The 12,594-nt window shown below is 41.2% G+C and overlaps 2 protein-coding genes across 38 annotated transcripts in view; one reads left to right on the top strand and one right to left on the bottom strand.

Annotated features, from left to right (window-relative positions):
* LOC118373556 (putative leucine-rich repeat-containing protein DDB_G0290503) overlaps window positions 1-9,245 on the top strand; it is a 31,373-nt gene extending 22,128 nt beyond the window's left edge. For 14 of the 37 annotated variants that reach the window (XM_052476602.1, XM_052476604.1, XM_052476608.1 and 11 more), the window contains 30 exons: window positions 31-93; window positions 243-305; window positions 416-484; window positions 593-670; window positions 776-862; window positions 995-1,078; window positions 1,288-1,356; window positions 1,469-1,558; window positions 1,722-1,811; window positions 1,935-2,024; window positions 3,662-3,751; window positions 3,872-3,961; window positions 4,119-4,181; window positions 4,331-4,393; window positions 4,504-4,572; window positions 4,681-4,758; window positions 4,864-4,950; window positions 5,083-5,166; window positions 5,376-5,444; window positions 5,557-5,646; window positions 5,810-5,899; window positions 6,023-6,112; window positions 7,271-7,360; window positions 7,481-7,570; window positions 7,690-7,752; window positions 7,839-7,901; window positions 7,982-8,128; window positions 8,282-8,323; window positions 8,418-8,453; window positions 8,558-9,245. In XM_052476602.1, the coding sequence (XP_052332562.1) occupies window positions 31-93; window positions 243-305; window positions 416-484; window positions 593-670; window positions 776-862; window positions 995-1,078; window positions 1,288-1,356; window positions 1,469-1,558; window positions 1,722-1,811; window positions 1,935-2,024; window positions 3,662-3,751; window positions 3,872-3,961; window positions 4,119-4,181; window positions 4,331-4,393; window positions 4,504-4,572; window positions 4,681-4,758; window positions 4,864-4,950; window positions 5,083-5,166; window positions 5,376-5,444; window positions 5,557-5,646; window positions 5,810-5,899; window positions 6,023-6,112; window positions 7,271-7,360; window positions 7,481-7,570; window positions 7,690-7,752; window positions 7,839-7,901; window positions 7,982-8,128; window positions 8,282-8,323; window positions 8,418-8,453; window positions 8,558-9,111 (2,831 nt within the window). In that variant the 3' untranslated portion in view covers window positions 9,112-9,245. The remainder of the gene's footprint in view (window positions 1-30; window positions 94-242; window positions 306-415; window positions 485-592; window positions 671-775; window positions 863-994; window positions 1,079-1,287; window positions 1,357-1,468; window positions 1,559-1,721; window positions 1,812-1,934; window positions 2,025-3,661; window positions 3,752-3,871; window positions 3,962-4,118; window positions 4,182-4,330; window positions 4,394-4,503; window positions 4,573-4,680; window positions 4,759-4,863; window positions 4,951-5,082; window positions 5,167-5,375; window positions 5,445-5,556; window positions 5,647-5,809; window positions 5,900-6,022; window positions 6,113-7,270; window positions 7,361-7,480; window positions 7,571-7,689; window positions 7,753-7,838; window positions 7,902-7,981; window positions 8,129-8,281; window positions 8,324-8,417; window positions 8,454-8,557) is intronic. The other 23 variants (XM_052476599.1, XM_052476593.1, XM_052476585.1 and 20 more) reach the window with 23 other exon arrangements.
* c23h14orf119 (chromosome 23 C14orf119 homolog) lies at window positions 9,246-11,375 on the bottom strand. Its single transcript, XM_035799514.2, has 3 exons — window positions 11,229-11,375; window positions 10,196-10,633; window positions 9,246-10,061 (listed from the first exon to the last, which is right to left on the bottom strand). Exons 1-3 carry the CDS (start codon window positions 11,370-11,372, stop codon window positions 9,888-9,890), a joined length of 756 nt encoding a protein of 251 aa, XP_035655407.2. The 5' UTR covers window positions 11,373-11,375; the 3' UTR covers window positions 9,246-9,887.
* Window positions 11,376-12,594: the final 1,219 nt, after the last annotated feature.

The following is a 12,594-nucleotide window of genomic DNA, read 5'->3' on the forward strand; positions in this document are numbered from 1 at the left end:
AGTATGCTAACATTAGTACTTCAATTACAGCGCTTCAGGAACAACTAGAGGCCAGAGAGGAAGAGAGCGCCAGATGTCAGGCCCAGAACAAAGGTAAGCCAAGATCAGGTCCTTCTGATATTAGTCTGGTTCACCAGCTTGTGTAACTAGGCGCTTGATGAGCAAAGCTGCTTGAATCATAACTACAGGTAAAGAAACAGAAGCACGCATCTCATCTGTCTAATATTGTTTTCTCAAACCAGACCTGGAGAAGAGGCTGGGCGATAAGGATGCACAGTGCTCTGGACTCCAGGGCCGATATGACAGTGAGCTTCACCTCTCTCTACCTTTTGCTGATGACACTGAGTGATCTAAATGATATGAACCCTATTCAATAGAACCTAGTCAACAGCTGATTTGTGTTGGTCTCTCACAGATCTGCAAGATAAGCTTGGTTCTGCAATGAATAAACTGGACAATGTAACTGGATACAACGACAAACTCGGTGAGCAGATGAATATACATCAGTGCCCACTGATGAATGAGGCGAGTAGTCTCGTTTATCTTTCTGATTCAGAATACTACTCAGCTCATTTTCAATGTGTTCTATCAGTTCTTGAGGTATGGACCCTGACTAATGAGGTAGACGATCTAAAGAAGAGAACTGTGACTTCTGCAACTAAGATCAATGGTGAGTATCCCTGTTGCCGCGCATTATTCATGGCAAATCATGTTTGTTTTGAAAGATATACATATGTTAGCATTGATCCTGTCATGATTTTTACTTGTCTTTCAGAGCTCCAAAAGTTGCTGGATGAGAAGATCAAAGAACTGGCAAAGAAAACACAGGAACTGGAGGATAACGCTCCTCAACCAGAGAACGGTTCGTAATTATTTAGCCTTTTTATAGTCTGTTTTCCATTGAACAGACAGCTTTTACAGTTTAGGTCCAGCCTGCTCAGTATTTATCTGTATATGATATTCCTCAAATTGTTAAGCTGTTTGTTTGTTGCAGTTCTAAGGATCATTGCAATACAGAATGAGATCTTGAACCTGCAGAAAGGAGTTAGCAATGGGACAAACTTTGACCAGATTGCTGGTGAGTAACAGGCGTTCTGAAGAACATAGGAGTCTCTATGTGTTCAGCACATTAGACCAATAACAATAGTTATCATGTTTCCTCGGAGGGATAGTCCTTCACTGGTAGACATATAGGATGGTGTGATGACAATACACTGCATTTAGCCCATTCATGAAGTTTTCAAATCCCAATATACATTCAAGCTCTTCAATTATTCTTGTCCACAGCACTTGAGAATGAACTGGATGCATTGATTGCCACAATCGAGGAGAAGAACAATGGCAACTGTAAACAGAGTGAGTGTGAAAAGCCTTATCATTTCAGGGTTGGCTGCAATCGTGATTTGAATTTTCTACATTACTTCAAATGTTGAATGTTGTGACATCCTGCATATCCCTGCTCATTTAGTTCTGCAGATCATTGCACTCCAAAATCAAGTGACAAGATTGCAGAGGCAAGAGTTAGAGTTAAATCAGTCATCTGAGGCCAAGATTGCTGGTGAGTGCCATTGTAATTTGTCTTTATCCTCAGTACTCTTACAATTGTGCTGGAACGTTTATTATCCTTATATTTACCATTAAGAGCTTTTCTGTAGGCATACGGTGTAATAGAAAACGTTGTGGTAGAAAGAGGATAACATTTGAAATAATGTGTGTCTCAGAGCTAAAGAATCAGCTACAGGAGACGAGAGACCAGCTGAATGAAAAGAGAGACGAGCTGAAAGAAACTGACAGTAGAATTCCACAACTCAGTAAGTTGTCAAGCATGTTTCAAGGAGTTTATCTATAATCTACAAGTTAATTATTTCTCAATTATTTGGAGGGTGACTTCTGTTTTTGAATGCTTCATCCAGTGGCATGCTTTTATTTTTCAGTTGCAGAGATCATGGGACTTCGTAACAAACTGACAGAGTTAGAAAGAACATTATCAGAGCTCAAACGGACAAGTGCTGACAAGATGGAAGGTACATTTTGTTTCATTAAAATACTATTGAACGTCTTGTTGGGTTGATGCGAAGGGAAACATTTAGTTTAAAGTGGATGCTATCTTAACACAGGGGAGATTATAATTGGTAAGATACAGTGTATTCGGAAAGTATTCAGACTCCCTCACTTTTCCCATATTTTGTTACGTTACAGCCTTTTTCTAAAATGGATTAAATACAAAAATGCTCCTCATCAATCTACACATTAACCCATAATGACAAAGAGAAAAATGTTTTTTTGAATTTTTGCAAATCTATTACAAATGTAAAACTGAAATACCTTATTGACATAAGTATTCAGACCCTTTGCTGTGAGACTAGAAATTGAGCTCAGGTGCATCCTGTTTCCATTGATCATCCTTGATGTTTCTACAACTTGACTGGAGTCCAACTGTGGTAAATTCAATTGATTGGACATGATTTGGAAAGGCACACACCTATCTATATAATGACCCACAGTTGACAGTGCATGTCAGAGCAGAAACTAAGCCATGAGGTCGAAGGAATTGTCCGTAGAGCTCCGAGACAGGGTTGTCGTCGAGGCACAGATCTGGCGAAGGGCACCAAAACATTTCTACAGCATTGGAGATCCCCACAGTGGCCTCCATCGTTCTTAAATTGAAGAAGTTTGTAACCACCAAGACTCTTCCAAGAGCTGGCCTCCCGGCCAAACTGAGCTATCGGGGGAGAAGAGCCTTTGTGGAGATGGGCGACACTTCCAGAAGGAAAACCATCTCTGCAGCACTCCACCAATGAGGCCTTTTTGGTAGTATGGCCAGACGGAAGCCACTCCTCAATAAAACGGCACATGACAGGACTGTCAGACCATGAGAAACAATATTTTCTGGTCTGATGAAACCAATATTGAACTCTTGTTCTGAATGCCAAGTGTCATGTCTGGAGGAAACCAGGCACCGCTCATCATCTGGCCAATACCATCCATACGGTGAAGCGTGGTGGTGGCAGCATCATGCTGTGGGGATGTTTTTCAGTGGCAGGGAGACTAGTCAGGATTGAGTGAAAGATGAATGGCTCAAAGTACAGAGAGATCCTTGATGAAATCCTGTCCAGAGAGCTCAGGACCTCCAGATTAGGGCAAAGGTTCAGCTTCCAACAGGACAACGACCCTAAGCACACAGCCAAGACAACGCAGGAGTGGCTTTGTGACAAGTTTCTGAATGTCCTTGAGTGGCCCAGCCAGAGCCTGGACTTGAACCCGATCGAACATCTCTGGAGAGACCTGAAAATAGTTGTGCAGCGACGCTCCTCATCCAACCTGACAGAGCTTGAGGGGATCTGCAGACAAGAATGGGAGAAACTCCCCAAATACAGGTGTGCCAAGCTTGTAACGTCGTACCCACAAAGACTCGAGGCTGTAATCGCTGCCAAAGGTGTTTCAACAAAGTACTGAGTAAAGGGTCTGAATACTTATGTAAATATGATATGTCATTATTATATTTTTTTTAAAATAAATATGCATAAAATTCTCAAAACCAGTTTTTGCTTTGTCATTATGGGGTACTGTGTCGACTGATGAGAGGGGAAAATGATGTAATCCATTTTAGAATAAGGCTGTACTTTCCGACTCCGCTGTAATAAATATCTTTCCTCCTCAGATCTACAGAGTCTACTGAAGCAGAAGAGCAAGCAGCTTGAAGAAAACACTACACAACTGAGGGCTGTAGATGCCAAAAATGCAGAACAGAGTATGTTGACAAGAGTAGTCATTAGAAGTCATTAAACATGTATAATCTTCTAAAAGGTTGAATACAATGATTTGATGTTAGTATTGAATTACACAGTGCCTTTTTGTTCTGTTATTTCAGTTCTGAAGATCATTGAACTACAGAAACAAATGAATGAGATACAGATTGAAGCTTCAAAAGGCAAAGATGAAACTGCATCAGAAATCTCTGGTTTGTCTATTTTGTCTCATGTTCCACTTATGATCATTAAAATCTCACATATTGAAAAGTGTTAAAAAGAAATGGGTTTGGGGAAATTGTTATGTATAGTCATCATGATGTACCGAGTATATGTAGCAGTATGCTAACATTAGTACTTCAATTACAGCGCTTCAGGAACAACTAGAGGCCAGAGAGGAAGAGAGCGCCAGATGTCAGGCCCAGAACAAAGGTAAGCCAAGATCAGGTCCTTCTGATATTAGTCTGGTTCACCAGCTTGTGTAACTAGGCGCTTGATGAGCAAAGCTGCTTGAATCATAACTACAGGTAAAGAAACAGAAGCACGCATCTCATCTGTCTAATATTGTTTTCTCAAACCAGACCTGGAGAAGAGGCTGGGCGATAAGGATGCACAGCGCTCTGGACTCCAGGGCCGATATGACAGTGAGCTTCACCTCTCTCTACCTTTTGCTGATGACACTGAGTGATCTAAATGATATGAACCCTATTCAATAGAACCTAGTCAACAGCTGATTTGTGTTGGTCTCTCACAGATCTGCAAGATAAGCTTGGTTCTGCAATGAATAAACTGGACAATGTAACTGGATACAACGACAAACTCGGTGAGCAGATGAATATACATCAGTGCCCACTGATGAATGAGGCGAGTAGTCTCGTTTATCTTTCTGATTCAGAATACTACTCAGCTCATTTTCAATGTGTTCTATCAGTTCTTGAGGTATGGACCCTGACTAATGAGGTAGACGATCTAAAGAAGAGAACTGTGACTTCTGCAACTAAGATCAATGGTGAGTATCCCTGTTGCCGCGCATTATTCATGGCAAATCATGTTTGTTTTGAAAGATATACATATGTTAGCATTGATCCTGTCATGATTTTTACTTGTCTTTCAGAGCTCCAAAAGTTGCTGGATGAGAAGATCAAAGAACTGGCAAAGAAAACACAGGAACTGGAGGATAACGCTCCTCAACCAGAGAACGGTTCGTAATTATTTAGCCTTTTTATAGTCTGTTTTCCATTGAACAGACAGCTTTTACAGTTTAGGTCCAGCCTGCTCAGTATTTATCTGTATATGATATTCCTCAAATTGTTAAGCTGTTTGTTTGTTGCAGTTCTAAGGATCATTGCAATACAGAATGAGATCTTGAACCTGCAGAAAGGAGTTAGCAATGGGACAAACTTTGACCAGATTGCTGGTGAGTAACAGGCGTTCTGAAGAACATAGGAGTCTCTATGTGTTCAGCACATTAGACCAATAACAATAGTTATCATGTTTCCTCGGAGGGATAGTCCTTCACTGGTAGACATATAGGATGGTGTGATGACAATACACTGCATTTAGCCCATTCATGAAGTTTTCAAATCCCAATATACATTCAAGCTCTTCAATTATTCTTGTCCACAGCACTTGAGAATGAACTGGATGCATTGATTGCCACAATCGAGGAGAAGAACAATGGCAACTGTAAACAGAGTGAGTGTGAAAAGCCTTATCATTTCAGGGTTGGCTGCAATCGTGATTTGAATTTTCTACATTACTTCAAATGTTGAATGTTGTGACATCCTGCATATCCCTGCTCATTTAGTTCTGCAGATCATTGCACTCCAAAATCAAGTGACAAGATTGCAGAGGCAAGAGTTAGAGTTAAATCAGTCATCTGAGGCCAAGATTGCTGGTGAGTGCCATTGTAATTTGTCTTTATCCTCAGTACTCTTACAATTGTGCTGGAACGTTTATTATCCTTATATTTACCATTAAGAGCTTTTCTGTAGGCATACGGTGTAATAGAAAACGTTGTGGTAGAAAGAGGATAACATTTGAAATAATGTGTGTCTCAGAGCTAGAGAATCAGCTACAGGAGACGAGAGACCAGCTGAATGAAAAGAGAGACGAGCTGAAAGAAACTGACAGTAGAATTCCACAACTCAGTAAGTTGTCAAGCATGTTTCAAGGAGTTTATCTATAATCTACAAGTTAATTATTTCTCAATTATTTGGAGGGTGACTTCTGTTTTTGAATGCTTCATCCAGTGGCATGCTTTTATTTTTCAGTTGCAGAGATCATGGGACTTCGTAACAAACTGACAGAGTTAGAAAGAACATTATCAGAGCTCAAACGGACAAGTGCTGACAAGATGGAAGGTACATTTTGTTTCATTAAAATACTATTGAACGTCTTGTTGGGTTGATGCGAAGGGAAACATTTAGTTTAAAGTGGATGCTATCTTAACACAGGGGAGATTATAATTGGTAAGATACAGTGTATTCGGAAAGTATTCAGACTCCCTCACTTTTCCCATATTTTGTTACGTTACAGCCTTTTTCTAAAATGGATTAAATAAAAAAATGCTCCTCATCAATCTACACATTAACCCATAATGACAAAGAGAAAAATGTTTATTTTTAGCAAATCTATTATTTAAAAAAAACTGAAATACCTTATTGACATAAGTATTCAGACCCTTTGCTATGAGACTCAAAATTCAGCTCAGGTGCATCCGGTCTCCATTGATCATCCTTGATGTTTCTACAACTTCTACAACTTCAGTCCAGCTGTAGTAAATGCAATTGATTGGACATGATTTGGAAAGGCACCCACCTATCTATATAATGACCCACAGTTGACAGTGCATGTCAGAGCAAAACCCAAGCCATGAGGTCTAAGGAATTGTCCGTAGAACCCCAAGACAGGATTGTGGTCGATGCACAGATCTCTTCCAAGAGCTGGCCGCCCGGCCAAACTGAGCAATCGGGGAGAAAGGCCTTGGTCAGAAGTGACCGAGAACCTGATGGTCACTCTGGCAGAGCTCCAGAGTTCCTTTGTGGAGATGGACGAACCTTCCAGAAGGAAAACCATCTCTGCAGCACTCCACCAATGAGGCCTTTATGGTAGTATGGCCAGACGGAAGCCACTCCTCAGTAAAAGGCACATGACAGGACTTTCAGACCATGAAAAACAGGATTTTCTGGTCTGATGAAACCAAGTTTGAACTCTTGTTCTGAATGCCAGGCATGAGGAAACCAGGCACCGCTCATTTGACCAATACCATCCACACAGTGAAGCATGGCGGTGGAAGCATCATGTTTTTCAGCAGAAGGGACTGGGAGACTCGTCAGGATTGAGTGAAAGATGAGTGGATCAAAGTACAGAGAGATCCTTGATGAAATTTTCAACCAGTTTTTGCTTTGTCATTATGGGGTATTGTGTGTAGACTGATGAGAGGGGGAAATGATGTAATCCATTTTAGAATAAGGCTGTACCCTCCGACTGCACTGTAAATAAATATCTTTCCTCCTCAGATCTTCAGAGTCTACTGAAGCAGAAGAGCAAGCAGCTTGAAGAAAACACGACACAACTGAGGGCTGTCGATGCCAAAAATGCAGAACAGAGTATGTTGACAAGAGTAGTCATTAGAAGTCATTAAACATGTATAATCTTCTAAAAGGTTGAATACAATGATTTGATGTTAGTATTGAATTACACAGTGCCTTTTTGTTCTGTTATTTCAGTTCTGAAGATCATTGAACTACAGAAACAAATGAAAGCAATACAAACGGAAGCTTCAAAAGCCAAAGATAAAAGTGCATCGGAAATCTCTGGTTTGTCCATGTTCCATTTATGTATAATCATCTCACGTTGAATGGTGTTAAAAAGTAAATGGGTTTGGGAAATCATTCTCTTTTGTCATTATGATTCATTTAGCTTTCCTTCTACCCAGAGCTACAGGAACAACTTAAGGCCAAGGAGAAGCTGAATGCAAGACTTGACTCCAAAAACAGAGGTGTGACACACAGGTCCCTGAAATCATTTCTGGTCATTTGGGACATTTTGGGGGAAAATATTTTAACTTCTCTTTTATCTATTTAGAGCTGGAGAAACTTCAGAAGGAAACGAAAATGGAATGTGATGAAATCAAGCACAGGTGCAAAGGTGAGATTGTCCTTTGAGTCGATGTATGGAGTTTAAATGATTTGCTGAATTTGGTGTACTGAACAACATTTATCACACAGAGGTACAGCTTCAAACGGATCAAAACCAAGAGGACTTGCGTAAAATGCAGCAGCAATTGCGAGAGAAGGAGGCAGCCTTCAATAGACTGCAGCAGCAACTCAGAGACAGCAAGGATGACAATGCCAGACTACAGGAGAGAAATAAGAGTGAGATACTCATATTATCAGTGACCAATCAACAGGACAGTGATAATGTAAACCAAATACTGAACATGTGAAAGAGTTCAACAATAGCCTTAATTACTGTAAATAATTTTGAGGGGTTGTCACGTTGGCCGTCTCTCCCCTTTCACTCTAAAGGTTTGCAAGAGGAGAATGACAAACTCAAGATGAATTTAGAAGGTAAGATGTGTATGTTTACCTTTTTCAGACAAAAACATGTCAAAGCTTTTATTGTGAATTAATACAATGTGTTTGGGTTGCACTCCTCTCTTAGATCTTGTGGTAGATCCAGAAACGGTTGTCCATAGGAGTAAGTCTGGAAGATAATTGAGAAACATTGAATGGATATTGCATGAATGTCTGGCTCTGTGCAGTAGAGAACATTACTATATCCATTCCTCTCTACCCCCACAGCTAAGGTGGCCTTCGACCCGGACACAGCCCATCCTAAAATCATTCTGTCAACGGATGAGACAGTAATGTCTGTAGCACAACAGCGACAGAATGTCCCCAACGATCCAGGGCGGTATGACTTGTCTCTTGCTGCTCTTGGAAAGACTGGGTTTAACAGGGGGAGAAATTACTGGGAGGTTGAAGTGGCTGGGAAGACATGTTACAATATCGGAGTTGCCAGAGGATCAGCTAATAGGAAGGGGCAGCTGAAACTAAAACCAGCTGAAGGCTACTGGACCATAATCTTGACAAAACAAGGTGTGCTCAAAGCCCTTGCAGCTCGGCCACTTGATATTCAGCTGCCTGCGGTCCCCCAGAAGTTAGGAATACTTTTAGACTACAAGAAGGGAGAGGTCTCTTTCTACAATGCAGATACCAGGTCTCTTCTCCATACATTCACAGGCAATAGATTCACAGATAAACTATATCCATTCTTCAATTCCTGTCTGGAGACTAATGATGAGGATGCTCCGATTGTCTTAACTCGTGTTGGTTCGGTGTCATGGATAGACTAGAGAATGCATTTGAAATCAAATTAATTTCTGTATAAAATCATTTCTTTTCAATTTTTTTCTGTGGTAGTGATTCAAGATAAAGTAATTTCAATTATGCATTTTCAATCATTCAACAAATAAAATATTGCACCTGATCTATGAAATGGCATTTTATTTCTGGTATTGTAGAAAAACTGTTTAAGATCATTACAGAAGTAGAAGCATTCCCACTGGTAACAGAATTGGACCTGGCCACTCACTTTATCTACACTCACTCCATTTTACCTGAACACAGCCATGGTGGAACTGCACTGAGAGAAGAGGAAAAAGGTTGATCAATAAGGATATTACATCTATCCATTCGTTTGGTAATAGAGAATTAAATAAATATGTTCACCTTATTCAGTCCATCTTCTGTAATACCCTCAAGTATGTGGTCAACAGAATGTATCAATACTATAAGGGCTTTCTCATATGTTACTAGATTCATCTCAGCCCTAGCCAGAAAACAATTGTACATATATTTTAGTCATTTAGCAGACACTCTTATCCAGAATGACTTACATGAGCAATTAGGGTTAAGTGCCTTGCTCAAGGGCACATCAACATTTTTAACCTAGTTGGCTCAGGGATTCGATCCAGCAACCTGTCAGTTACTAGCCCAATGCTCTCAACCACTGGCCTGTTCTTCACTGTCTCCACACATATGCTTCCCTATGTACCACTCCAACCTAACTTGTTTCTGTCTTCCACCCACGCATTGCCTATCCATTCTACACCCTCTTCTCCTGTATCCCTCAATCCCTGCCTGCTGTCCCAGCTACACCTCTGTAAAAGTGGGCAACAAAGATTGGTTCTCTCTCTTCTAGAATGTGCAGGAAACTGTTCCTCTCCTCCTCATTCCATGACTCAAACCATTGGGTCCAGAGGCGCAGTTGGCACTCAAAAATATTTGGTGGGCTGTCCTTAACCTAGAATCGGAAAGGAACAGATGGTGGCGAGGTTTCAGTGCAAATGAGATCAACATGACTGTTACATTACTAGTAGCTGGTAACGAACTGTAGGACAAACCATTAAATAATTGTGATAGCAGGATGGGTTGTACCTGTAGCGTATTGAGCGACTCGAGGAGGGTACACACTTTCCCTGGCACAGCTTTCCCCAACAGGTCCTGCAGAAACCTTTCCCTCTGGGCAGTGCTCCAGCTCAAGAACCAGCTCAATACACAACGCTGCTCCTGAAGAGTTACGTAGGAGAGTGGTAGGGGCTCTCTGCCTGCCGCTGACTTCAGAGAGGTACAAGATAGGTTCTCCAAGCTGGGAGGCACTAAACCCTGTGGTACTGATGGAAAGTCTGCCAGGCTGGGTGAAGACGAACTGGACTGTGTGCAGAGCCAACCCTGCCCAGCAGTGTTAGCTGTATCCAGTGTGTTGCTACTGATTGTCGGATAGTGTGCGTTGCTAGACAGGGCACCAGCAGCTGGGGGCATCATGACAGGGGGCTGCTGGTTTGAGCCTTGATTGACATGGAAGAACCAGGACATCTTTGGAAAAACAGAATAAAAACATGGTAAATAAATGTCTCATGTCATATTTACATAAACAGATGAGATGGCATGTCCAACTAGCTAGCCTAATAGATATGGGATCAGGATATGTTAGTTACCACCTAGCCCAATGTTGGACTAATTGAGCATAATGTTAATCCTTAGTCCAAGGATGTTAATCCTTAGTCTGTACATGTTAGGGCAAACTGGCTCTAGAAGCCAAAACAGCCAAATGCTCCATCTAAACATGAATTGATACTCAGAAACAAATTCCTCTATTTTCAGTTCACAGGAAAAAATAATAATTAATGGAAACCATGTTTGATACCATTCCACTCCAGCAATTACCACGAGCTTGTCCTCTCCAATTAAGGTGCCACAAACTTCCTGTACAGTACACGGTTTTAACACAGCCAACTATTTTTCCAGGGACAACATATTTGTGCCGTCTGACTTCCATTTACACACAAGTGTTCGAGGATGCTGATAGCTCATTAGCACTGGTAGTCAACTCTGGCTTCCATAAACAAGCTATGTAACATTGTCAATATGTCTGTGTGGGAACACTATAAAATGGGTGTATCAATTTCACCTTTTGTTTTTGGCCTATATGAAAGATAAGGTCCTTATGCTTCCAAACCCGTACCACAAGCGACGTGGCTCTTAACAAATCTCCCCACCCCACAGAATACGCCTTCGTCCAATTACTTGTATGTGTAATAGAACTGATAGTCATGATGAAGGGCTAGTTTACCAGCGAACTTGGACATCCCCTTCGATCATGTTATATCGATAGCTGGCTATTGTAACCAGTTGTTTTTGTTAATTATATCTGCTTCGACCACAACAGTAGCTAGCTAGACAGCAATGGCACTTCCTTGTTTGGTAGTTAGCAGTGTACCAAACGCCGGTAACATTTGATATGGAAAATTAACGACTTAACCACCAGACATGCTTAGTTATCTAAAACACATTCCTCACCATTAAGCGTTTTTTTTTTTACAAGTCACGTTATTATTTTCAACATGTTGCAACCTCCAACTGAACCGAGCCGCACTGGCACCAAATATATTTTATAACTAAACCAAGATAGACCACAGCCTGTCGTTTCAAATTGGAACAAATGAGCCATAGTGGGCAGAGCCAAGTACGAGCTAGCGCAATCTTATTGGCGCGTTTTAGCGTACATTTCCCAGTTGGGGAACGCATACTCTGAAGTATGCGTGTACAATAACTCAATTCACATTTGCACTCTTATACAACGCAATTTTTGTACATTTTGGCAAAGGGTCGAGTCTATAAAACTTAGTCCACTCTGTTCGTAACATATTCTAGTTTCGGGAACAAACTGTATTGAGACGAAAAAAACAATTGAGATCAAATGTGTCACCGATGAGTAAATTATAATGTCGGCCAAAATCCATGTTGTTCCACCTTCAGCCACTGGGCTGCCTCTCACTTTTGGTCGTGAGTGGAAATGTCAACCGGATGCTTCACAATTATACATCCGGTGAAATATCTATCTCATTGTTCTATGCATGAGTTTCCCGTGTCCCATGATGCCTTGCGCGAATTATGGGCGTTATTTCCGTTTCGAAGTAAACAAGCATTCATGAAGAGCTTGCAAAAACTAATAATGATATGGGAACTCTACCCTCCGTAATTGATGGTTGGGAAGATGACGTGACGAAGTCGTCTTGTATCACGTATTTACTTTGTTGAATCCGTAGCTTGCGATGGTAAGGCGATGAGCAACTTAAAAAGTCCGGAGGCGTACCAATACCTGCACGGTAACAAAGTCGGACGGATGTTATTGAAGGATGTTGGAGACGACCTTGTCTACTTAAAAGCAGACGTCGTGCCGAGTCAGAGCCTATACTCATCTCAGCGTGGGTACTAGCATCAACGACAAGTGTCATACAGACAGCAAGTTGCTCATGTATTGCAGGGCCAGGACG

The sequence above is a fragment of the Oncorhynchus keta genome, chromosome 23 (assembly GCF_023373465.1).
Source record: "Oncorhynchus keta strain PuntledgeMale-10-30-2019 chromosome 23, Oket_V2, whole genome shotgun sequence".
NCBI lineage: Eukaryota > Metazoa > Chordata > Actinopteri > Salmoniformes > Salmonidae > Oncorhynchus > Oncorhynchus keta.

Coding starts and splice junctions, on each gene's coding strand:
- c23h14orf119 (XM_035799514.2), bottom strand. CDS start 11,372: ATGACTATCAGTTCTATTACACATACAAGTAATTGGACGAAGGCGTAT. Junction 10,634..11,228: donor ATATAGGCCAAAAACAAAAG/GTGAAATTGATA, acceptor GTTTTTCCAAAG/ATGTCCTGGTTCTTCCATGT. Junction 10,062..10,195: donor AGTCGCTCAATACGCTACAG/GTACAACCCATC, acceptor TTCCGATTCTAG/GTTAAGGACAGCCCACCAAA.